This window comes from Acanthopagrus latus, chromosome 11, assembly GCF_904848185.1.
Source record: "Acanthopagrus latus isolate v.2019 chromosome 11, fAcaLat1.1, whole genome shotgun sequence".
NCBI classification, from domain to species: Eukaryota; Metazoa; Chordata; class Actinopteri; order Spariformes; family Sparidae; genus Acanthopagrus; species Acanthopagrus latus.
Window position 1 is genome coordinate 18723825 of NC_051049.1, and position 26739 is coordinate 18750563.

A 26739-nucleotide genomic window follows, 5' to 3' on the forward strand; every position below is an offset into this window, starting at 1 on the left:
AAAGTCAAGGACTGACTGAAAACATCTCACTGCCATGAGAAAATAAAACTTAACAGAAAATAGAGGCAAGTAAACTGACATATTGTACAACAAAGAATTACCCGAACCAGTGGAATCAAATAAAGGATGCTCTCTTTGTGAAACATAGCGTTCTTTATAACCCTCCTCTAGTGTTCCTGTTTGTGTTGAATATGAGAGCAGATGACTGCTTGTACATGTGTATTAGCACAGTGTGTGTGTGTGTGTGTGTGTGTGTGTGTGTGTGTGTGTGTGTGTGTGTGTGTGTGTGTGTGTGTTTGCGTGTGAGAGGGTGACTCATTCTGTAGCTGCTCCAGTGCTCCCCTCTCCTCCATTGTTCCAGCGTTGGGATGGCTGGCCTGACTCCCACCACAAACACAATGAGAGGGAGAATTTAGCAGGGCAATCGGGACTATTGATGATTCATATGTTTATATCTTACCTTCCTAAATCGCCCCCCTTTTTCGCCCAACCGCCCCCCCCCCCCCCCCCCCCCCCCCCACACACACACACCCACCATCCCCTTTCCTCTCTACACCCTTTAATAAAAAAGGATGTGTGTCTACTGTTGAGCACTTTTGTGTGCCTTGTCAGCACGCAACATACAGAGGTTGATTAGGTAACGGAAATGACTCCGTCGGAAAGACTTTTAAGTAACCCAATGTGAGACTGTGACGGTTTAGCCATTTTACAGTGAAGAGAAAACATACTTTCAGATTTACAACATTATCATTATCATTCGAAGTGCCACGTTTGTCAGGAGTTACTTTAGTAAAGTAAGTTGGACAGTTAACCTTTATTTCCCCTTCTGTTTCTCACCACTAACACAGGTAGCATCTACTGCACTTTACTTTTACATCATCACACAACATGACTTGTTCAGTGAGTCATACTGTTCAGGGCTGCTACAGCTGTGAATGCCAGGCAAAGAGATCCCTTCAGCACCTGAAGGACCTGTAAACAAAAGCAAAGATCACACTATATAATAGCGGATTATATAATTCTGAAGTTACGTTATGGACATCACGCGACTTCACTAGGTTTGTAAGTTGTAAGAGCTCACCCTATATTTTTCAGTTTATGTATTTACTTATTAAGATTAAGATATTCAAATGCAAAACAGTTATATTTATAGGTGCTTTCTCCTGACCTTCAATAAGATGAAACTACCAATACTTTTTTCTCATACTTTAATGCTAACAATGTGTGTGTTTTAAACAAATAAATTAATATGTTTTAGATCAGACATCAGGGAATCTCTGATCAGATTTATTTTTTTAGATTACAAAATGTATGTTAAACATGTTTTAATGTCAGCAGTTGATCATCACGTGTACCATCAATATTACAGGTGGTAAACACACCGCATTTACCTAAGTGTGTTTCAACAACTCAAAACACAAACATGATTGTGTTGCATTAATTCAAATGTGGACATTAACGATGTAAAGCTTACCCTGTTGAGGTCTGACAACACTGTTTTGAGGGTTTTTTTTATTTTAAAGTAATAAAACCATGGAAAGGAAATGAAGAAAAAGAACAATAAAAAAAAACAGCAAAACCACATTGTGGAAAAACTCAAGCAAACATATCAAACAGAAACGTGTTCGAGGCAGGGACACGATCTCTATTATCTCGTCCAAATCTCTGTTAACAGCTTCAAGATGATTGTGTGCGACTGTGATGTAGAATCTTGTTACTTCACTTATGCTCAAATGACATGTTGTTTAGATTTTGGCTTGAGTAAAATGCTATGTAACTTCATACGTATATTTAGTGTGTCCACCTGATAAAAGTGGAGCAGGGAGGAAAACAGCCGTGACGTTTTGAAATGTAGCCTGACTGTTTATTTTAGTCATCGAGGGACAGTTTTTTGGGGGGATCCAGACAGGTTTTTGTGCTTCTCTGTCCCTTTTTTTTCTGTTTAGCCTCTCTGCATGTAGCGGGAATGGCAAAAGCAGAACTGAGGGCCATTAAGTTGAGGAGGAACTGTATTAGAAGTCTTGTTCCCTGGGAAAGCTCCCAGCTGAGATGGGACGGCCATATTGGATAAACAGATGGCCGGGGAGAGGAAAGGACAGGCGAGGAGAAACAGAGGTGAAACAAAGAGGGGAGATGAGAGAGGAGACGAGGAGAGGAGGAATGTGGAGAGAGCGGAGGGACAGAAAGGAGAGGGAATGACAAAGAGGTGAGGGAGAAAATATGAAAGGTGATGTGATGGAGAAGAGGACAGAAGGAGGGTACTAAAAGACAGAAGATCAAAGCAAAGAGAAAAAGAGATAGGAGAGTTAAGGAAAGTCAACAGGAAGGGCGAAAGGGCAGGAGGGGGCTGAGGTAATGCACGTCAAACATGGAACAAGCCAGGGATTATTTAACTGGTGTGTACCTTTAACAAGATCAAAAACACCTCTATAATGGTACACCTGCTCACAAAATGTTCTCAACCCATCCTTTCTGTAGGAGGCTCAGCGTCTCTGTGTACATTCTGACCACAAAGACAGCAACAACAGTTTATATCTGACCTCTGCAAGTCAGCCCCACATCTATCTCTGCACATTTCTTTCTGCTGTTGACTATTTCTGGTCAATTAAAGGCAAAAAAAAGGTAATTATTATAATATTAATAATAATGACATAATCTACTTGAAGGAACGTGGATGCTGATGTGCACATGAAGTGAGCGTCACATTTTTAAAATGAAAAGACATTTAAAATTAAGTTCAAAGTGTCCATAAAACATGAAACATTTAGTAACATTTTGTATAAAATGTGAAAAAAAAAAATCTCCCTGTGAAAATGTCATCTGATATTTTCTGAATTTATTTTAAATTTAAAAAATTGGCTTTCATGATGTTTATCTAAATTTCAAATTTTCTTTAAAAGAAGTAATAAACTCTTCAACACTTGTTTGCCCACTTTCAAGTGGTGTTCCCCAGGGGTCCATTCTTGGTCCTATACTATTCTCAATTTATATGCTTCCTTCGGGTCAGATAATCTCTCAGCATTATATTAATTTCCACTGTTACGCAGACAGCATGCAATCTAATGTTCTGCTGACTGGTATTGACAAATTTTCACGTTATGGCTTGTCTGTCTGATATTAAAATGGCCCAGTGAGTCCAAATCATGCTTTCTCCAACAAAAGAATATTGCAAAAGTTTAAAACTTTCTATCGCAAGCAGGTCCTGAAAAAGTTATCCATGCATTCATCTCGTCAGGCCTGGATTATGGTAAATCCCTGTATGAGGCCATCGCCTGTCTCCAGCTTGTTCTGTACTCGGCTGCCAGACTTCTAACTAATTCTAAGAGACATTATCATATCACTCCCATCCTTGCAATGCTACACTGGCTACCTGTTAAATATAGAAATGATTGAAAACTTTTACTAATTACTTAAAAGCCCTTCATGGTCTTGCTCCAATTTACATCACAGATTTACTTGTGCCCTATGAGCCTAGCCGCTGCCTATGCTCCTCAGGTAGGACTGAATCGTTACAAAAGGAAACCTGGCGTTTTCTGTTAGAGCCCCACAGCCCCAGGTTGGCAAACTCAGTATCCTCTTCTAAATCACTTCTAAAAACACAGTAAGGCCTACAGTAAATTGATCTTCTCTCTGTCCCTCTCTGTATTGTTATTATATTATCATTGTTAACCACAAAATAATAAACTAGAATAGCACTCAGCATATATACACTCAGGTATATGCATCCCCTCACTGAAATACCAGCCATGTTTCTTTAATCAAAATGTTCAAAAATGCCCTGCTGAATCTTGTAATGTTAAGCAGGAGGGAAATAATTCCTGGATCTGTCCTTTTATCCAGATACATACTAAAAGTTAATGAGGTTTATTTTGGCTGAGACTCACCCTCCATTCAAGTTTCTTGGACGCCCATTCCGCAGTTTTTGTGTAATCCTGCTGACAAATGTGATAAAGACAATATGTCGAAGTACTTTCATTCAAGGGAGCAGAATTTGATTTAATAAGGCAAAAAATTACCACCGCACTTGGTCGTGACTTCTCGGCCAACGCGAGTTTCAAAAAGACTTAAAAACTGCACAAAATAAGATGAGCATTTTAAGCAGTGGAATTATTTACTACACCGACTCTTCTCCGTCAGTTTATTTGACTCCTCTAAGCGGCTGCACGTCAGTCAATCACCCCGTATGACAGATCCCCCGGGTGGGACAGGAGGGGGCTGATGTTCACATCTCACACCTGAATATTCTCCACTTATAGATTTACCTGAGTGAATAATGTAAGGTCCTCTGATGCTCCCCACTCTGCCCTGCTGCATAATTTAACCCCCTCCTCCCCCTCCCCTCCATCTACATCCATAAATATTACATGAATTTACTTTGGTGAAATTATACTTACACCACCCGCCCGCCCAGTTCAGACTGGAGGTCTTTTTCTACAGTCTTAGTTATCCTCCTCACACACACACACACACACACACACACACACATCCTTCTGCACACAAATGCACATGCCTTGTTTTCCATGACCTATCCAACAGCAGTTTAATTTTCAAGGTGCAACCAAGTGTGTGTGTGTGTGTGTGTGTGTGTGTGTGTGTGTGTGTGTGTGTGTGTGTGTGTGTGTGTGTGTGCGTGTGTGTGTGTGGGTTGGAGAAGGAGGGGTGTATTGCCCTGCTTTGACCGCTGAGTGCACTTTTTCTTTTTTTCTTCACACCCCATAACTGAGTGGAAATTAATAAGCCGTTTTAGGCGTGATCTGTGAACCCTGGGAAGTGGTATATCTATACAGCCCTCCACACACACACACACACACACACACACACACACACACACACACACACACACACACACACGTGCGCAGATTCAGAGCCTCAGGCTGCGATGTCTGTCTTGTCATAGAGGTCAACAGTCCCCCCCACAACAACCTCCCCTCCTGACACCCCAATCCTGACAAACTGCAAGCGTGATGGGGTTGGCGGCCGCACACAGTTGGCAGAGATTTGTAACCGTGTCCCTGGTCCATTGCATTTGAATTATTCGGCAGGCTGTGCTGCACCCCCAACACACACACACACACACACACACACACACACACACACACACACACCCCATAGCATGCTTGCTTTACCTTGGCTGGGAAGAAAGAAAGGACGTGGAAGGAGCGAGGGTGGTAGGAGAAGAGAGTTTAAATGAGTTACAGAAGGAGTAATGAGAGGGAGAGAAGAGCAAAGACCGTGATGTGAAACTGAGAGGAAGAGAGACGGACTGAACGATTCAGAGTTAGAAAGGGACCGCAAGAGAAAGGGGGGACAGAATCAGAGATGGAGTTAGAGACAGAGAGAGATATCGCAGTGAAGAGGGAGGGTGGGAAAAAAAAGAGCTGACCGTGAGAAATAGAGAGAAGGAGAAAGAGAGAGAGAGAGAGAGAGAGAGAGAGAGAGAGAGAGACAGAAGCAGATAGTGAAGGACAGCTAGAGAAGGACAGGCAGGGGGAAATGAGGAAGAGAGGAAGGTAGAGGGGGGTTAAATGGGAAGATGAACAAGGGGCTGTGAGAGGCAACGACCAAGGGCAAGAGGAGGAGGAGGAGAAGGAGGGCAGGGGGGGTATGGTGAAGGACAACAGGAGAGGGTGTGGAGAGGGAGGGTGAAAAGAGGACCGCTAGGTTGGGGTGGGTTGGGGTGGGGGTGTAAGGGGGGAACAGGTGGAAGGTTAATGGGCCTGGAGCGGATCCACCAGACGCTCTTGGGCTTGATATATGGGCCCAGGGCCCGGCGCGGGGCGTAGGCTTTCAAAGATATATTATTTCATTTGAGGAGCAGCACCATTCTGGCCGACAACGCCCTCCCCCTACTCACCCCCACTTCCACCAACACCCCCCACAGCCCAGCATTTGTCCAGTGATAGATGACACGCCCCCCCCACCACCACTCCGACACACACACGGTACACAAATACACATACAGTATTGTCGCCCCCTTAACACACACTAATTTCCCATTTATTTTAGCTTCTTTATCTTTCTTTATTTTCTTCCTTTCCTTTCTTTTCATTCTCTCCATTCCTTCCTTCCTGTCTTCCTCCCCCCCCTCCCCTCCCCTCGCCTCCGCTGTCAGTCTTTCTCCGAGGCTGCAGGCAGGTCTTATGGCCGCCTGTGTGTTTTTTTAAGTTGCTATTTTAGTGGTAACAATATCTGTTTGATCAGTAGCACTGGGCAGGAGCAGGCAGGAGTTTGGGGAGGTGTGGGGAGGGAGAGGGTGGATGGGGGGGGTTCACAAAGGCCTCTTTTCATTCATAAATTATTGACCATTGCGGAAGACATCACTCTCTCGTTTTTTCATAAATACTGTAAAACGGCCCTCCTGATTTCTTTCTTTTTCTTTTTCTTTTTTTTTTTTTTGTCAATTCAACCAATACAAAGTGGAGAGAGTCATTTAACAAAAAAAAACTGTTTTAAAGACACAGTGTGTGTGGCCGGTGAAAAAAAAAAAAGAGCATAAATCAGACATAACAGAGGCTGCTCTGTACCTGAAGGCTACAGGTTGGAACCTCCTGAATGCGCTCAAGCAAGGCACTGAAACCATGAAGCACCACAGGTCCCACAGGTGAAACATATACATATGTATACAGTGTGTGTCTCTGAAGGATGGCGGTATTTGAAGAAGTACTTACTGCTCTTTCCCCGTATAGCCGAAGCCTGCATTTTACCATAGCATCTGCAGCGCTTTAGCTGTTTAACTGCAGGCGACTGCTGATCTGACAAAAATCACATTTTCTAATGTCCTCCTCTTGTCCCCTGATGGTTGTAGACTGAGCTTTAAGGTACAGCCTTTCCAAATACTGGAATGGTCCCGTAGGTCCAACCCCAGGGGGACCACAGAGGGCCGGAAGGAAGAACAGGAAACTTGTTAAAAGAGAAGATTTAAGGTCGCCCGTCCCACAGGAGCGGCAGCTATAAGGAGACGACGGGGGTTGGGAGGTTTTTAACATGCGCAGAGTCTGCTCATCTACTTGTTGCTTTGATGAGGGATGAAAGGCTGTCATGAGGCACAAGTTTACAGAGCTACCAGCCATGATAGACTCAACTGTCCTCAACAGTATTTCCTCCTCCTTGTACTTTGCCGCACTCTGCCGCATGATTTCCTTTAATTTCTGCATGTATTCTTATGGACGCTGACAAGACATTGTTGCCTGGATCAAGTGTCTGCACCACCCTAATAAACCTTCACAAGAGATGCGTTTTTTTCCCCCTCCATCTCACCCTCCTCTTCAAACCACCGTAGTAAAGAAAAGCAAAAAAAAATTGCCTCCACCTCCTCTGTAGTTTTTCATTTTCAAGCAAGTTAACACAGCCTGATTCCCATTTGCGAGCACTTTGGGCATTCGGTGGGAGAAAGAGCAGGTTGCGTTTAAGTCTTGTTTGAGGACGATCAGGGTAAAAGCCTTTTTTATTGGCAGGTCATGCTGCTTGTTAAGACAGTGACGCAGGTGACTAGGCTGTGCTGTTAGCCTCGGTGGCCCCGAACTAACGCGGTTGTTGTTTCACAAGTTGGCGACAGGCAGTCAAATCAGCAGGGAGAGAGAGAGAGAGAGAGAGCGCGTGTGATTGAAAGGCGGAGGAAGGAGTGGGAACGAGAGACAAAGAAAATAAAGAAAACAAAGTGGAAATTGGGGCTTGATTTAGTTGGCCGGGCTGCTAACAAATCAACTCAACAGCGTGCAAACACTTTACACACTCCGCCAAAGTACAAAGCAACTTTTCTCCCTCCCCTCCCCTCCCCTCCCCTCCCCTCCTCTCCGCTGTGCTTACAGTTATGAGCCGTGTTAAATGTACAGTTTATGCAGGAGCCTTTCCAAAGTGCCTCCCATCCGAAGCTCTGCAAGCCAGAAACAAGTGGAGCTCGCAGTTTGCAGCAGCAGCAGCAGCAAAAAAAACCCCAACAAAAAACAAAAAACAAATTAGAAGTAATCCTCGTGAAATGTATTGTCATCTGCAGGCGAGCTTGGGGGGCCGATGGTGGCAATATGTTGTCAGACGAGCGCTGGCATTTTGCTTCTAAATAGCTCCCGGCTATAAGGTTTCCTGGAGGTCAGAGGGGACGTGGTGTGGCTGCTGCAGCCTTACACCGACCCTCAACCCCTAAACTAAACTCACCACACAGAGCTATGCAAACCTGTCAGCCAATTTATCTTCCTCCTTTACGCCGGCGTGCTTCACTTCTTCGGAAAGGACAGTTTTTAAGCGTCAGAGCATGAATAGCCACAAAACTTGGCATCTAATAGAAGGGAAATTGAAACAAAATATTGAAAAAAAAGATGCTACTAAAATGTCACTGAGCAATGTCAAGCTGGCAACTTCAGCTTCTAGATTTAAATTTGACAAATGTATTGAGTGGAAGTCGCTCATTGTTTGGTAAAGAAGCGTCAGTGGATGAAATCTTTTTCATTTTACACTTGTTTACACTTTTTTACGTTACACTTTTAAACTGGATTCTTCAAATAATATTTCATGCTAGAATACATTAACAGCCAAATCCTTGATCATATGGGACAGTACATGAAAAAACTTCTTTAGGCTAACTGTTCCCCAAACAGCACAATGAAACACAACGCTTCAACTAGTAAGAAAAAAAAACAAAAAACACAAAGTGCCTCAAGCTTCTTATGTTCCGATGTTGCGTGGCCTCAATTATCTGCCTGTAATCCTGCCTGCCCAAAGGTTGTGCCTGTGTCTGCCGCTTTCGTCACTGGGTTGTCAACAGTTGTCCCCCAACGTCTATTTTTGATGCTTATTTACGGCTTGTCTATTCTGGACAGGGAGTGGGGAAGCATGGGTGGTGGCGGCGAGGGGCTCGGGGGGGTTCGGCAGACAATAGATAAGACAGTAGTTGAGCAGAGTCGACAGCTTGCCGACTAGTTTTACTCTTAAAGACTGGACGGGTATTTATATTCAGCTGGGAGGGAGGGTGATTGAATTTGCACGGCGATGCGTAGGGTTCACAGGAGTAATACTAGACGCTCTGGTCGTGTTGTGACGACGAGCGTAAAAATTTCAATGGGGGTGCACGCCAAACGACGACCCAGACGAGAAAATGGATTCAGCCGCACCGGCAAAGTAGGACAAAGACACCTGTTCCTAGCCCCTACTTTAAGCGGCGCTTTCTTCCCTGGTTTTAATTTTGTTCTTGCTCTCCTTATTTCTTTTACACTGCACCAGGACTTTTTATTACTCTCACATCATTCCCTCTTCCTCACCTCTCAATCTGTCAATCCCTTTCTCCAGTTCTCCCAAAACTCCATAACTGCAGACCTGGCACGAGCCACGGATAAATGATTCCACACATGTGAAATAAAGGCATGGCACTAATAATAGGCATTACAGCCCTGCGTTCTTTTAGGATTGCGCCCTCTCAGAGGGGGATAAAAAGAGGCTTTTCAAGCAAGCTGAAACAATGACGAGCAATAAAACAAATATGCCGAAAGGGGACTTGCTGTGAAGGGTGTCGACAACACTGTTAAACCTCTAGAAATGAACCAGGGATGCTGAACAAAAACCAAAAAAAAAAAAAAAAAAAGGCAAGGTTTTCAGGTGGCAAGCCGCAGTCTCACCTTCCCTCAGGCCAATACTTTATAGGCCACATGTTGCACTGCACTTCCCATCAGCAGCAGCACCACCGCTAGGCCTCATGCTGCCGCAGCTCCGCTATAGAGAGACATCTTCCTCCAAATACAGATGCATTCATGGCAGTTTCTGTCAGCCGAGGCCTGGAGATGCACTTCAGGGAGAAGCACAGCTCCATCTGTTCTGCGGCGTTGCGGTTTTGATGCCTCGTCTTTTCCTTGTACTCCGACTGTTTACATATCACAGGAGCTCCGGAAATGCTCAATTAGTTAATTCAGATATTTAATTTGTGCATCAAGGGCTGTGATCCCTGTGATCTCTGGAGCTGAGCCACATTTGGATGAAGATTCACAGCTGTCTACTCTGAAATCCACCACCTCAACCAACCCCCCCCCACCCATAAAAAAAAAAAAAAAAAAAAACACACACCCATCCCAGCGCGTCAAACGCTAATGGGAATCTGTGTCTTCCGCCCTCTCAGACAGAAAGCATCACTGCATCAGTCTCTGAATTTTAAAACAGCTTCTAAGCTGCGTTAAGGTATATTGCATATGTCTGTGTGTGTCTGTGTGTGTGTGAGGGATGTCTCTACCACTCTAAATAATACAAAAGGGGGAAGCCTCCAGCCTGCTGTCTTCTTTGTCTCCTCTTTTTCTTGTCTTAACTTCCTCTTGACGCACAGGCAGCCAGACAGGGATTATGGGGTCATTTCCTGCTGACTGTCAATGGACGTCGCGCAGACACAAACACACACAATTGCACAGAAGCACATACATGCCTGTATCTAAATGCTCTTTGACACTCGCGTCTGAAAGAGACACGACCGTGGAATAAACACGAACGCAGAAATCTGCACCCGCTCCTGTTCATACCTGCATACATACACACTCACCTCCTCGCCTCCTTCTATTGCATCCCCCTCCGCCTACGTCTCACACCCAGCACACAAACACCGAGTAATAAATTGCAGCATTAACTCAAATAATGATTGCGCAGCATGAAAATCCAATGGCTGGGGCTTAATGCCCAGGAATCACCTGGTAGATTAAGGGTGTGTGTTCGCGTGTGCTTGGGGAGTCTGGATGTGGGGGGTGTTGATGGATCAATAAGAGTTCTATGATCAGTACCTGCCGGCCAGGAACCTTATAGACAGTCTGCTCGCACAACTCATTTTACATTTGGATGGCATGCATTTTCTCTGTCTGAAAAAGCAGAGAGTGGAGTGGCGGGAATGGAGCAGGAACCTGCACGTGTGTGTGTGTGTATGTGTATGCAGGTATTACTGTCAAGCTGTGTGTGTCTGTGTAAGTATGCAGGTCTTGACATGATTGCTTGTGTGTGTATGTGTGTGTGTGTGTGTGTGTGTGTGTGTGTGTGTGTGTGTGTGTGTTGGAGTGAAGGAGGAGGAAGGGTTACTTTTGGGAGATGCTGTTCCCTGGGCTGCATGTGTATTAGCGGTCTAATGTTCATGTGAATAATTGATTAGGGCCTCTCTGTGTTTTTGATAATTAGTTGATAGCTTCTTAGCTCTAAGCCCTGAGATTTCGCATGTGTGTGAGGATGAGAGAGTGTGTGGTGTGTGTGTGCACGCGTGTGTGTGTGTGTGTGTGTGTGTGTGTGTGTGTGTGTGTGTGTGTGTGTGTGTGCGTGCGTGCAGTGGGGGGTAAGTAGTCAACTTCTGAAGTATCCTGAAAACAATAGCTCTAAAAAAGACAAGAACAAAAAAAAACTCCTTTCCTCTAAGCCATGCACTCATGGATTAACTTTCCCCCGAAATGAGGCAACAGTACATACATTTCGTTCTCATAACCTCGTTTTTTTTTCTTTTAAAGGAGTTCTCTTTCGTGATCTCAGAATAAAGTCGAGCCCCCAACTGACCTCTCTTTAGGTGCCAAATTGATGATTGAGATGAGGCCTCTGCGAGAGATTTTGTACATATCTAGTAAACAGACCGGCAGACAACAATAAACATCGCATGCATGAAAAGATACCAATTGAAATTCATGTCTGGCCCCTCACTGGTCCGTTCTCGCGCCATATTGATTTTTTCCATCTTTCATATGCTTATGCATCAAGTAAAAACGGAATAGGAAAGTTTGGGGCGTGCTTGGTTCATTCTTGAATCCCCCGCGCTAATATCAGACGGAGGAGAGGGTTTGTTGCCATCGTCAGCGACCTTGAGAATACAAGACGTTCTCCTTCCCGCCGCAGCACACAGACCCACAGAGATACTTTGTTTTTCCTGCCTCATGAATGCAGTGCCATGCACGCTTCTTGTGGATTCTTGTGGATTCTCACAGATCTTGTGCGTGCGTGTGTGCGCACATGTGTGCTTAGCCGACTTAAGCTAACAATTCAACCCTGGGTGATGCATCCAAGATTTCTTCTGCGTCTTTGTTATTTATTACTCATCTGTTTACAAATGTGTTACACACACATCGCTACTATAGACAGCTACAGCTTTTTTTCTGTATCGAGATGGCTCGCACTCTAATATGTAGAGCAGGAAGACTTTATCAGCCGCGCGTCTTGTGCCCAATCATTGGCTGCATTTCCTTACGCGAGCCTGGGACGAGAAGAAGGGAGTGAGACTGTGTAGACGGGTGAGAAGATGCAGAAACAGGGAGAGGGAGAGAGCACGGCCAATCGAAAGCAGAGTGTTCTCAGGGGTCAAAGGTCAGCCTCCAGAGTCTGTTAATGCAGCCACCGTGGGAACCGATCAATCACAGCGCCGCGGCCGTATCGATCAGACGTGGGCACACACTTAGACACACACTAGCTTTCTGTCTGATCCTCGCACACTCACACACACACAGTACAGCATTCATTCACTTTGACAAATGTTAAGAGGTACAGATGACTTTTACCCCACCCCAAGTAACATTATATCAATATATATTTATGTTTGCTTTAGAAATGTACACATAATCTTTCATCACAATAATTCTCCTGGAAGTTGGAAGACTCTTCTGTGCAGACACGAGGCATCTTGGGACAAAAGTGATATTTTCTGTGCTCACAGACAGCCTGGTGGCATCTCTTCGGCTGTTTGGGGACACAGTATCAGTCCAGAGTTTCTGTGTGCTCGAGGGAGATAAACCCCGCCGGCGTTCTCCGCTACCTCATGCATTGGATTAGAGATGCGTGCAACCGACAAACAGGTGCCAGTGACATGAAATGTTGATGACCATGTGTCCGTGATATGCACATGGTACATCGATACATAGCGTGCATTCGCGGGGCAAATCGCAGTGAGTCGTATCAAGCTGATGTTAAGTCTGTTAGCTTATTGTCCTTTCGAGAGATATGCATCAATGTATCTCTGGATGCCTTTTGCACAGTCAAGCCCAAAGTAGATTCAAAGTTGCTGTTCAACCATTTGGAGAACAGGCATGGTTTACAGTCTTGATTTTCTTACCCCACAAAACAGTCAGAAGCTCTGCCATTGATCCATAGGAGTTTGAGCACACTGAATCATTCATTTACCTATCTCACTTGAATTTTTTAAACGTAGAAATAAATCTGCAGGTGACCTGTTACTGCTTCTTTTTGCTGGGAAACACAATCTGTCCAAATCTTATAGTTTTACATGGTCCATGCTCAAATTTAATAAGAATGTAAAATGGATCAGAAAATGGACACTTAACACAGACATTTGGCAAAAAAATAGCTTTTTGTGTAGTAACAGGAACATCAAACACGTTAAGTGGACAAAAAGCCTTTGAAAAGAGAATGAAATGTCATGTACTTGCACAATTCTTTCAATCTTAAAGACCTCTTAAAATCAGTAAAACAAATCATGAGAATATTGGAAAGATGTGTCTTTACTTTGTGTATTTCATCCTTCTGTGCACAAAGGAAAACATCCACTATTTCTAAATGATTTACTCTTAAGTTTCCACTAATGCACACTAACAATTTAAACCTTAACGGTTATCAAACGACATTTGAATAAATAATGATTTATGAAATGAAATCACATTTGTGTGAAGAGAAGAAGTTCAGCTGTTTGCTCCCCCAACTTCTAATACTGTGCAGATCATGTTGGTTCTCCAGTCAGACTGGAGAAATGACATCCTAAACTATTATGGCAGGTAACCAACAGGTATTCTGGTAGCTTTAATCTCTGTCCGCTGGCTGACAAACTGCTGAAGCTAGTTGCTCAGTGTATTATCTCCAGTATTATCATTCCTCTCTGCAGGCCCCCTTCGCCCCGACTAGCAGCACCACCTGCTTATTTTCCCAGCATTCTTATCACCCCACCGGCCATAGGATCGAGGCCCACATGAACTGTATGCCGTGATAAACAAGAGCCGGGTCGGTGGTGCATGTGTATTCTCAGCCACTTCTGTAGTGTGTAGAGGAGAGCGGGACATAGGACACCCAAAGGCCACTTCTCCCTTCCCACCGGGCCACATAGCTGGAACACCCTGGGGATTTTGTCACTCACTCTGTTGTTTTTTTTCTGATGGATGTAACTCTATTTGTGGCGTTTGAAAGTTACGGCTGCCAAAAATGATTTGCGGTGGGATTTATGAGGCATCCGCTGCTTCATTTTAAAACCAGTCAGTGCCGACCTGTTTTTTTGTTTGTTTGTTTTTTTTCTCCCTTGTATTTTTTGTCATTTTTAAAGAAGAAAGAAATGAACAGACTAATAATACGACTTGAGCTCAGGTCAGCAGGATTGCATGCGTCTCCACAGGAAAAAAAAACTGTCATGATTTGCGAGAGATTGATGGCAAATTAGTCGAACAAAATCACATTGTTGGCGATGGCGCCCCACACTGAGAGGCTTTTCAATTAAATAACCAAACTAAACTGGAAGCGAGCTACAGTATGTTCAAGCACAACATAATTAAGTGTTCGCAGCACTCTGAGAACAACAGGCGCTGTTCTAGGTGAATTAATGCCTGTTCCCAGGTGAATACAGGGCCTGTTTGGCTCAAGGCGAACAGATGCCAAGACAGGACTGCACCAAAGGACGGCTGCTAGAGACGCACGAGCATTGATGTCGGCTTCAAACCTCACCTGTAGTACTCCGAGACAGCATTGATTCTTGTCCAGCATAGAGAGACGGAGAGATGGAAGCACAGCTATTGTTTATGTACGAGTCGTTTGAGGCAGATAAACTCACGCTCTGTGTGTGTGTTTGTGGGTGTGTGTGTGTGTGTGTTTTCTCCCCCCGTGTTGAAAAAAAAAAAAAAAAATAGCGTGATTCTCTCCATTCATTAAGGCTCCACAGAAGGAGATTCCATTAATCTGTTCATTAGGCCACATCAAAAATGGAACTACTTATTAAAATCAGATCCAGCTGTGTACTCTCGTTAAAGCCCGCCGTACCGTACGAAGCTTAACAATGCTCGTGGCACTAGACCAAACCCCGGCCACAAGAAAGGGGGGAAAAGATTCAACTCCATTGGCCTGTTTTGACTCAACACACCATGATAATTGCTCCACTCTTAGCAGGGGGCTATGAATAAACATTACTTTTGTCAGCGAAGCCTCTGAATGCTCCATTTCCAATTAATTTACATTTGCCCAGAAATGGAGGGAATATCTGCTCTTAATCACTATGTTTTATTTTCTCAATTTCCCCCAAGTCTTTTCTCATTCTCTCATTCCCTGTCTGGCACTTTCATTCCCCCTCTCACCCACCACGCTCCCTTTCTTTCTTTACCTCTCTCTCTCTCTCTCTCTCTCTCTCTCTCTCTCTCTCTCTCTCTCTCTGGAAAATCCCATTAATCTTAGGCAGTGGTTTTGAACAAAAGCTATGGGCTAAGCGATTGATCCTGGCATTGATCCCACTCGCCTGAACGATCATAAAGGTGTTAAATTGGTTTCTTGGAGGATATGTATTTTTCATTGCTGGCTGCTCCAAGTACAAGTTCCTGCTCGGAATTTCTCTCATTTTTCTTTTTTAACCAAACACTGGTGATGATATTAAAATATTAAATAGATCACACCTTGAAAAGTAGCCTTAAATGTGGATATTGAGGCCAGTTTGAAGCGATTTCTGGGGAGTGTGTTTTCTGCATCAGTCCGAACCTTAGCAGCTAAATCCTTATAATGAGTTTTTCTCCATTCAAGGACGGGCAGACTTCTGATTGTTCAACAGTGTGAGTAAAGGTAGAAAACTCCTTCTGTTGAGTCTCTAGAAATTCTGCAGTGAATTTATGCTCATCCATTTAAAAGTATTATCATCATTCTTTTTTAACCACAAAATGATTATGTATCATTTTCATGACTAGCGAATCCAAGTACCTATTAGAAGGTTTTAGTACAGGTGAAGTATTTTCAGAACAAGAACACACTTGAGAAAGAGAAATATGAATGTTCACCGGCAGCGCATTTAGTGGGCTTGCGGATTTAAAGAGAGCATACAAAGACTTATAAAATGGGACTATGAAAAGTATTCAGCTGCAATGTTCCTTTTGTCTGTGTACTATCCCAGCTGGTATACTCTACCAATTTCGTAACCTTGAGTGGGCTGCTCGTGGAAATTAAAACGAAAAACCAATATTATCTTAAAGAGAAAACGTCTCTCCTTCACCTTCAGAGTAATTCACTTACATACTTTTGTTGCATTCTCTAGAGTTTTCTATTCGGCAAATTGAATTTCCTGCAGCATAACCGATGAAAGCTTGACAAATGATGAGTTTGAACTTTGTATTAGATTTCCTTTTATATATGTCTGTCTTTTCAAGGCACCACGGTGCTATGAAACTTTAAATCAGCATTAAACTTGTAATGTACTTATGGTTAATGAAGCTTCAAATACATTTGTAGACTTTAATAAAAAGGCAGCACTTTACATGCTACAGATATAATGTTGAACATGTACAATGCATTGGGGAATTATACTAGTTAATAAAGTAAGTCATGATGTTTACGAGTCACTAATATCATTATATATATATATATATATATATATATATATATATATATATATATATATATATATATATATATATATATATATATATATAATATTTTCTGTAATGCAGAGCTGAAATAAATCTTATTCTTAAATCGTAAATGTTCCTCAAACTGACCACCATGCCCTGACTCTCCTTAATACCATTTTTTGAGTATGTTTATAAAAAGTGTTGCCATATCAGGCTTTATGATGTCACTAATAAAACAGCAAACAGTGATAGCAGTGATAATAAGTGTGTATCACAAAGCCATAATGGGAAGTGAGAAACACTCGAGGAATAACAACACAACAACAACTTTGCTTCCTACTGAGTCAACATAGCTGGAAACAGTACATTTGCAACTGCCAGTGTTATCTTAAATTTCCATGACCATGTGATGAGATAATCATTGACCAATTAAATGAATCACCTGTGTTATTGCTGTCAGTGACAGCAACATTTGAACTTTGTAGTGTCATATTGTGAATAAATCAAACTGGTTGTAGGTTGTAATCAGCCACTGGCAATCAGCCAATGTTTTACTGACTCTAGTGGCATGGAGATAGTATACTTGCGTGAAAATACAAGAGGAGGCGGTCGTCGACTCCATGTCAGAAGGTTCATATTATCTGAGAGAGCAGGCAACAGATCTTGTAGGATCAGGCGCCATGAGTGTTGCTCGTTTGACAGAGCAAAGGAAGAGCTTGTCAGGGAAACAGCTCGTGTCGCTGGCACTTAAAAGGTCAGCGAACTGAACCCCAACCCCTGGCCCGCCCCTACGCCTGTCTGTCTGTCACCAGTCCCCCTCTTCCAGGCGGGTGTCCCCAGCCCTCGTCTAGGCTGCTATCACCCGCCGTCATCCCCTCTGAGCCGCCCCCCCTTTGATGACCCGGGCCTCTTGTCAGAGAAGAGCTTCCAGGCAGGCAGAGTGAGGACAGCCCTTTGATGAGGACCCCGACACTTGCCAGCACCACTGACATGTGAGGGGGGGGTCCTTTGAAGAGCCCGGGCCTTTACATGTACCCATCCGTCCACGCACACACACACACATACACACTGTTACACGTGCTTCCAGGGTAGATGGAGGAACGAACAGAGGATTGGGGCGCAGTATAGAACCTTCTTTGACTGTGTTTCTTGCTCTCTGATGGTTTTAATGAAGGCATTTGAATTTCTTCATCCTGTGCTTCGAGACGCCTTCAGTATGGGACCAGAAAAAACAGACGTATAGGAAGGAGGAGGAGGGAGACAAAAAGAGTGCATGACACTGTCAAAAATGTCAAAAGTTCACAGAAGCTTTGTTGTATTTTGTCATTTGACTTTCACTGACGAAAGACGATTGGGAGACATGAGGCAATACAAGATTGGAATCATATTGTGCATAATTTTACCATACTATTTATTTTATCTTGTGAAAGGGTTATTTTAGTATAGGCTCAATAGAGCTATGATGGTCTCAAGACAGTTGAAATAGTGAAATAGTGATGAAATTGGACACTTGCATGAATCCTACGGGCTAAATGTCATCAGCATTTAAAGAACCGATTTTTACATACAACCAAAACCCACAGTCTTTCCCTACAAAAGTGAAGCCTACAGATGAAATGTCCTGACTGTTGCACACACTGAAAATATGTTTTCCTAACTTTAACCAAAGTGCTTTGCCTAAACAAAAGCACAGAATGGATGTGAACCCTGGATGCCAGAGTCACAATATTGGACTTTTGTGCGTCCGCCATCCACCTCAAAATGTAGTGTTTATTTCAGTAAAAGAAATAAAAGTAATGCTGAAGGTCACAAAAAAACACTTTCCAGCAATTTTTTAGAAGTAAACTACAGAAACTACTCGGGGTTAAAAACAAGGGATTTTAATTTGCTATTTATCTGTGCCTGGTGTTGACAGTGGCTTTTACAAAACACTGCCCATCCCAAGTCCTTTTATTATCTGTGTGACTTTTGGGCCAAACGAATAAGCATTTATTTGTTCACAAGTAAAATGTATAACATATAAAACGAAGTTTACGTGGTGACTGTTTTGTGCTCATATTCATCTGAGGGGATGATAGCTTTCTAAATGCTGGGTTTTGATACAGTCAGGAGAAAAAGGTTACACTTGTAATGATATATTACACTCGTGAGGTACCGGCAGGGTTGATACAACATAAAGCTAAAGCGTTACCTAAATCTGAACATGGCAGCTGTGGCCAGAGACAACCATAGTCACTCAAGTATTCATGTCCTCCAGCAGTGAGTATGTGATTCAGCTTTGCCCTATTGTTGTGTCTGCCTCAAAGGTAAACACCCACTGTTTGACACTAGCCCTGAATCAGCAGTCATAACAATTTTAATCAACAAGCAATAGTCTTCACACTTGGCCACAGCCACAGCCACGTTATACAAGGTAATAAAGTGTTAGCCGTTTGCTGGCAGCCACAGTTGTTGACATCAAATTAGTACCTAAGGTCATTCAACAAATGGACCGCAGTACAATTTCCAGACGGCACAGAAAGAAATTCCTTTCAGCAGTGTTCATGCTGCACCTGCCTGTGTCGCAGAGTTTTAACATCGATCCACATTCTTCACCCTGCGATTGACGTCGGCGATGAACATCGCAGACAGTTCTCACAGACTCAAAGCAACAAAGTAATTCACACTGCCACAAAAACAGCAGTGTGCCCAGAAAGACACATTATTCCCAATGATACCACAAAGAGGACAATGTTTGTTGATAGAAAAGGGGGGGCAGAGGGGAGGAGAAAAAAAAGAACCTCTCATACATTTTCCTCATTCCTTCCCTCTCACTGTGGCCTTTTTGTGTCTGAGTCTAGCTATGTGGAGTAATGATTAACACAGCCAGGCATGGGAAGAGACTAACAGTTACAATGGAGGGGGTTGTTTTGGTGGAGAGAACCACCGATTGAACTGCCTCAGCTTCCCAAGCTCACCTGGTGGCTCCCTGGGAGCCAGCGGCTGGCATTCAGGAAGAAAAAAAAAATGGCTACTTAATCATTATCATCTGTGGAATCACTCAGAAACTGCTGGCAATGTGCAAACAGATAAACCTGGCAACATTGTTAAATCGGGCACGTAGCAATGTGCTTAACTGAGTGTGGAAAGGTTCACATGAGAAAGCTTTAGAGTGTGCGCAGGGGACTTTTGAGCTTTGTTTAAGGTTGAAAAAAACATTTTCTGAGGTGAACTGATTGACCTGTGAGCAGGCTTACCTTGCAAACAGCTGCCTGTGATTTTTACAAGAGGCCTTGTCTTTTTGTTTTGAGGGTGGGCTGCTTGATTTGGCGTTTACATAGAAGCTTTAAATGTTTTAATTCATAAAGACATGACAGGATGTACAACTGTGACTATTTGTTCAAGCAAAAAACTGAACTTTTTTTTTTTTTTATTAAGAGAGTCTTAATTTCTCAGGGTGTTCTGTGTTATCAGCACTCATGATTTTGTAAAGATTTCATCCAACAAGTACAGCGTATGTAGCATGTTTGTTGTTGGGATAGTGAGTGTTTTCCTTGTTTTTTTTTATCTTAAAGTTTAAAGGGTAACTTGGAGAGGAGGAAGCTGCATGTAATCGGATGAATTACAATTGATAGATTATATATTGGATCATGTAGGCAAAAAAAAGAAAACCTGATCATCAAATTAATTTGGCAGAGCAAGGGATATTTTCCCTTTCAAGCCCTGATGCTTGTATTCCCCACAATTCCAATTATTGCCACTGAGTGACATCACTGGAGACAGTTTATCAGATGACTTGCAGTTTCCTCTGGAGCCACAGAAGACTTTATGGTGCTTTGTTTAACATGTGCAGTAGTACCCAGACCTACACAGACATTTTAAGGTGTACATTTGGTGGAGTTGCCCTTTTCTTGCACATTTACAGCTCCTCGTGTCTCTCGTGTTTGACCTGATGTATTTTTTTTTCTTCACCAGGTGGACGACCAGATGAAGCTGCTGCAGAACTGCTGGAGTGAACTCCTCATCTTGGACCACGTCTTCCGGCAGGTGGTGCATGCCAAGGAGGGCTCCATCCTATTGGTCACTGGCCAGCAAGTGAGTTGGTTACACCTTTTTAACTTTCTTCTTTTTCCTCCAAAACAGTGGCAACCGTGCATGATTGGCTCCTCGGCGGGGGGGGGGGGGTTTCTCCAGCTCCTCCACGTTTCCTTTCAAGCCGTATTGATCATGCAGCCGCACATGAGTCACCACTTCATTAAAAATAGATTATGCTTATAGATAAACACTAATGTCACCAGAATAATCAATTTTGTTTTTTTTTTCTCCGTCAATGAAAACATAAAGCACTCACATGCTGCAGCAAAGTGGTGGAGAGATTAAAAAAAAAGTGTGTTATCTCGTTTTCCTTGGGGCCTTTGAGCAAGTCAGTGGAATGGAGCTCCTCAATGCGTTGGTATGCTGTGATACTCTTTCCTGTTGCTTCACACTCTCCGAAGACACACTGTCGAACAGGTGAACGCATGAACCCTCAAGAGCAGCAGTGAAGACCTCCGCGGTGCTCAGTGATTTTTATAATCTCGTGCACACAAAAAGACACGAGACTGCTCATCAGGCCTCTGACCAGTAGCACGGCTGTCAGTTAGGTGAGAGGTCATAAATGATTGATTGGCCGGCTCTCCAAAACATTGCTCTTCAACAAAATGTTTTACAACAAAAGGCGCTGGTATAAATATTGTAGCAAGGCAAGTGCAGCATATACAGGGAAGTCCTGCTTTAATTCCACGATGCTGACTGGAGACAAGGTCAGAGTTTCAGAATAGGTGATGAAGGGCTGCCTGTGGTAAATAAACATCAGTAGGTCAGCGGTGGTGAAAAGTACAAACTGGGGTAAATTGTACCATCATACTCAAAGTGTTTGTGCCAATATATACTTTCTTAAAATTTGGTTAAAGTTAGACAGTATCAGCGAGCCAGTCTGGATGAATTTGATGCAGAGGATGGGTGGTGGTGATTAAATGAATAGCTGAAGAGAAAAGTGAGGAGGATGAGCCAAAGAGAAGGAGAAATGTTGGGTTAACAAGTGGTGGAGAGTGAGAGAAACGATGGCGGAGGTCAGACGCAGAGGAGTGTGGACGCATGGTGAGGACATAACAAGGGTGGAGAGGAAAGAAAAGAGGAGCGAGAGACATCGGTGGATGCAGAGGGCAAAGGAGAGGAAGGGATGTCGTGGCAGAGAGGAGAAGGAAAGATAGGGTGGCAGAGAGAAATGAGAAGGAAAACAACTTGGGAGAAAGAAAAGAGAAAGAAGAGACAGGAGGACAGTGGGACAAAAAAAAGGTGGTAGGAGACAAGGATGGGGAAAGAAGGACATGAAATGAGGAGATGATGAGGCAGTTTGAAGAGTCCAGAGTGGTGAGAAGGAGGAGGAGGAGGAGGAGGAGCTGATAATCAGAGGAGGCACAGGACGGCAGTTTCGTTTGCATACATCGGCTAATGAACAGCTGGTGTTGGGGGTGGGGTGTGTTGGTGTGTGTGTGTGTGTGTGTGTGTGTGTGTGGCTCTGAAACAGTTCATTATTTCCTATTATTCTCTGTCTGGCCAGGGGTGACAGCGCAGTGATAACACCAGGGATATTTAGAAACGCAGTAGCAGCATCACCTAAAGCGTATGCTACACACAAGTACACATGTATGCACACACACACACACACACACACACACACACAAAGCAAATCACATAATGACTCTTGCATTGTGGGCTGGACATTGGCCGCATCTGTAATGTGCTAATACCTTACAATAGGATGAGAGAACATAATTTTTGATTTTCCCCCAACTCAATTAGGTTGTCAAGAAAATGTCCACATTATCCACTCGTTGCATTGCATCCTGGTCTGTTTCCCGCTTACCATAATTGGTGTCCTTGTCCAAAAGTTGGTGCTCAAAGTTTGTGATGATGTGGCTCATAACAAAAGTCATGATTCTCCGCGTTAATAATTTGATTAATACCGTTTAAGTTGATTGTTCTGTCGAGAACAGCTTAAATCTTAAAGGTTAAATCAAAAGACGAGAAAACAGTTTTCCATTTGAACAAAAAATTCGGACAGATGTTTTCTCCTCTTTTGCTTCGAATCAAGCCGCTTCTTCGCTCAAATCCGTCAAACGCTGCACTCATACTGACCTTTGAAAAGAAATCCATGGTACCAGCAGATTTACCGTTGCGCCCTGTCAGTCTCTTTCTGTCCTGCTCTTTCTCTTGCCCTCATGTTCCTCACTTGCTAATTTCTCCTTTTTTTATTTTCTCTGAACTGCTGCGTGTCTCCGTGTCACCAACAGCAGGGAGAAATGGCCATGAGTGTTTGTTTTTTTTTTCATTTTGGACAGAAGAAAGGAGGCTTTGTTGTATCCTGTCATAGGATCAAACGCAGAATGGGCAAATGTGTGCATGCATGAAATGACAAAGATCGGACTGAACTGTTGAATGATTAAGCGAGGCCTTGCAGCTTGGCAGCCAGTTTTTACGGTATGAAAATCCTGATATTTTGATAGCACAGCGCTCCTGGTGTACATGAAATTCAAATGATGAAGAAATGCAAAAACAGACGTTCCTCGGTCAGTCGCAGTCTTTCTGTGCTTTCAAACACGGTACATTTGCACACACATCAAAGCCCCCCTACGCATCAAACCGATCCCACCTTCCATGCTCATCTTTAATGTTCTGCTTCGATTGTTAATCGCATTTATGATGGGTGAAGATTTGAAGGTTTATTCATATATTTACTCTCTATATCTCTCCAGGAGGTATAATAAAGTAGTATTGATTGATTGACTGATACGCAGGTCACCGGGGTTAGTGCCAAGTCGGCTATAGTGACATTATAGCTTTTTTTCTTCCCTCTTTTTACTTAAGGCTAGAAGGCAATAACCCAAGGCATCGCCATCAACAGTCCAATCATTCAATGAAGTTATTTCATGCACAGTTGATTTTATGTAAATTGATTGACACCTCGGAGGGAGGGGGGGTCGGGGGTGGGGGCAGTGTCTGCTTTTCTCCGAGTCATAACTCTTACCATCTTGAAGGTGGGAAGAAGGAGAGAGAGCGGGACAAAGGAGTTAAGGATTAACTGGGAGAGAGGTACAGCCGTGTGGTGAAAGAGAAAGGAAAGGAAAAAAGGAGGGAAGAAGACATGGGGAAAGAAAGGAAAAGTGTGGTGTATTGTTAGCATTTCCTTTACTTTGACCCCTCCTTTCTTTGGACAGATGAAAAAACAGCTCCAATCACACTATTTACACGATAAATAAATTCCATATCCAGGGGTGTTTTTAATTGCAAATGGGGGCTCACAGGGACCCTCTTCCTCCCTGAGCTTTAGGAACTGCGCACGCCAACATCTACCTTCCCCTGCAAACCCTCGCACAGTCAATTATGGTAATGAATTGTCAATAAATATAAAAATTTAATATGGTCCTGCTTACTTTGAGTGGCAGCTAAGGACTTGCCTCCCAGACAAATGTGCTGTGGCTGCAGATATGAAGTGCACCTGAGAAAAGAGAGAGAGAGAGTGTGTGTGTGTGTGTGTGTGTGTGTGTGTGTGTGTGTGTGTGTGCATGCGTGTGTCTGTGTTTGACCCAAACAAAGACGGGTTTATGGGCATCTATCTATCTATCTATCTATCTATCTATCTATCTATCTATCTATCTATCTATCTATCTATCTATCTATCTATCTATCTGTCTGTCTATCTATCTTGGCTTGTTTTTTGTCATGTCTCAGCATGCATGTTTTGTTTTTTCAGTAAAACAGAAAACAGAGAGAGAGAAATCAAATCTGGCAGGTCGAGTCAGTCGGAGGTGAGCTCCCATGCTCTCTGCATATGCCCACAGCGTGTCGTCATAAAAAAAACTGTTAAACTGCAAAAACCTACCGCCTGCAGCTTTTTTTCTCTTTTGCTCACACTCACACTCTGACAGACAGACCAAAGATTTTGACTACATGTTGAAAGTGCAGCAGAGCAGTTACAGGAATAAAAATGTTTATTTATTATTTATTTATTTATTTTTTAATCATTAAATGAAGCTCATGGTGGTGATGTGGAAACTGGAAATGAAACCAACTGAAAATTGTGAATTAGCAAGAGAATGGAAAGCTAATGAGTGTGCGGATACTGTGAAAGCATCAAAACTGTGCCTCCAAACAAGCCATCAGGACTTCCGTTACAGTGTGATGTCATAAGGTCACGGTCCCCAACTTCAGCCATGTCCCCAGCACAGCAGAAACTCAGATGTTTACCTGCCCTTAAAGCATGTAAATATTTTTTAGTTGACACCATACATGAAAGTATGACCCTGAAAATGATAATGATGTTACTTATTATATTACTTATTCCAGGTGGACTATGCAGTGATTGCATCACAGGCCGGAGCCACTCTCAACAACCTGTTGAGCCATGCCCAGGAGCTGGTGGCCAAGCTACGCTCGCTCCAGCTGGACCAACGGGAGTTCGTCTGCCTCAAGTTCCTGGTCCTTTTCAGTCTGGGTGAGTTTCTGAAAGCCTTGAAGTTTGAAGATTATCAGGGATCTAAAGTAAAATAAGGAATATCCTTAGACTTCATGAAATTTAGCAATATCATGTGCCTTTTGAGGGATGTAAGTAATCCCAAAGTCACTGCTCCTGAGGTAGGAGTAGTGGATGAGGATCAAAGTGATTTAATGTGATAGAGAGATGCAGGAAGGATGGACGAGAAATGGATGGAAGAAGGGAGGAGGGGGCAAAACAGGTTTCTGCTACTGGTAAAAGATCTATAGCTAGTTGAGGGAGGAGGTGGAAAGCAGGAAAGGAAGGAAGAGGAGAGGAGGTTGGGAGGGGAGGAAGAAAGGGACCAGCGGTCTGGAAGGGACAAAAGAGGAAGTGAGGGAGGAAGGAAAGAGGAGAGGCTTGGCGCTCAAGATTTTACACACAGCTATGCAATTTATGCAAAACAGTTGTGAATAAAAGCTTAATAAGTTTAGGTTAATATACTTTTTGGCTTTAGATGGTCACCTCAAAGTCTTATGACTTGGGTTAGTTACTGGCTGGACCAGCAGCAAATCACTCCTACCTGTGCCTGCACACTGTTGAAGGAAAGGAGGCATTTTGTTTCACATTGAGAATTAGAAATAAAACCAAGAGGTGAGCTGGTTATTGCACAACATAGAGAGTTGGAAGGGAATGGGTGTGATTTTTTTATTATATATATGTGTGTGTGTGTGTGTGTGTGTGTGTGTGTGTGTGTGTGTGTGTGTGTGTGTGTGTGTGTGTGTATTTTATCAGTTCAAAGGAGATTTTATTGTAGGATCGAAAAGGAAAGTTGGGAGTTGGAGGGGATGGGGATCAGCTGAGGAAAGGAGGAAAGGATGAGATGGAAGGATGATGTAGTGGAAGAGAGTGGTAGGCAGGTACTGCGAAACATTTTCGGATGGACCGGTGGGAGGGAGCTGAGGCAGGGAAGAGCAAGGGAGCATGGGATTTTGAGAAGGGAAGTGGAGGGATAAGTAGCCAAATGAGTTACGTGAGTTAGAGAAGGGGCTACACTCGTGTGTGTGTGTGTGTCATTGTGTGTGTGTTCGGATCCCAAAGCTGCTCTCCGTTCTCTAAGCCGAGGTCAGACATTGCCAGGAGACTGTCATATCTGTCTCTTTCTTAACAAGTCTGCAACAAATGGCCTCTGAGGAATACACACACACACTCAACCAAATCTACTTTAACATCCGACACTCCCGAAGCCAATGATGTTAAGGTAGCTCCGGCCTCTCTATGGCACTGAGAGCAACAGTGGCATACATATGATGAATATTTACCCGATCCTTAGCTCCCCCTCCCTCCATCCATCTGTAATTCACAAGGGTCACGCTTTCACTTGTTTACCTCCTCTAAACAAAGAAAGAGGGAGTAATGAACTGCTAGGCTCGCACACACACACACGCACACACACGCTGAGGTGATCAGGCAGGATTAATGTTTGTGTTAGTGTTTGCGGTATAGCGAAGAAAGAGGGAGGGATGGGGAGGATTGCAGCGGAGTGTGTGTACGCGGGTGTGTGGCTGGGGTTGATGCTGGGGCTCAGGGTCTAAATAATTTGGCAGAAACATCATCCATAATGAAAGGCTCACCTGAGGGAAGTGTATCGCCCCCGGCAGTGCCTGTTCTCCGGCGTGCCCAGGCCTCCCGCAAAAGAAGCCCGACACAGACGCCGTAGAG

At 43.5% G+C, this 26739-nt stretch overlaps 1 protein-coding gene across 1 annotated transcript in view; it reads left to right on the forward strand.

Moving 5' to 3' along the window:
• The window catches only part of nr5a2 (nuclear receptor subfamily 5, group A, member 2), a 69400-nt gene that overhangs the window by 20857 nt on the left and 21804 nt on the right, over window positions 1-26739 (forward strand). The window contains exons 5-6 of the mRNA XM_037115071.1: window positions 20478-20597; window positions 24891-25038. Of these exons, the coding sequence (XP_036970966.1) occupies window positions 20478-20597; window positions 24891-25038 (268 nt within the window). The remainder of the gene's footprint in view (window positions 1-20477; window positions 20598-24890; window positions 25039-26739) is intronic.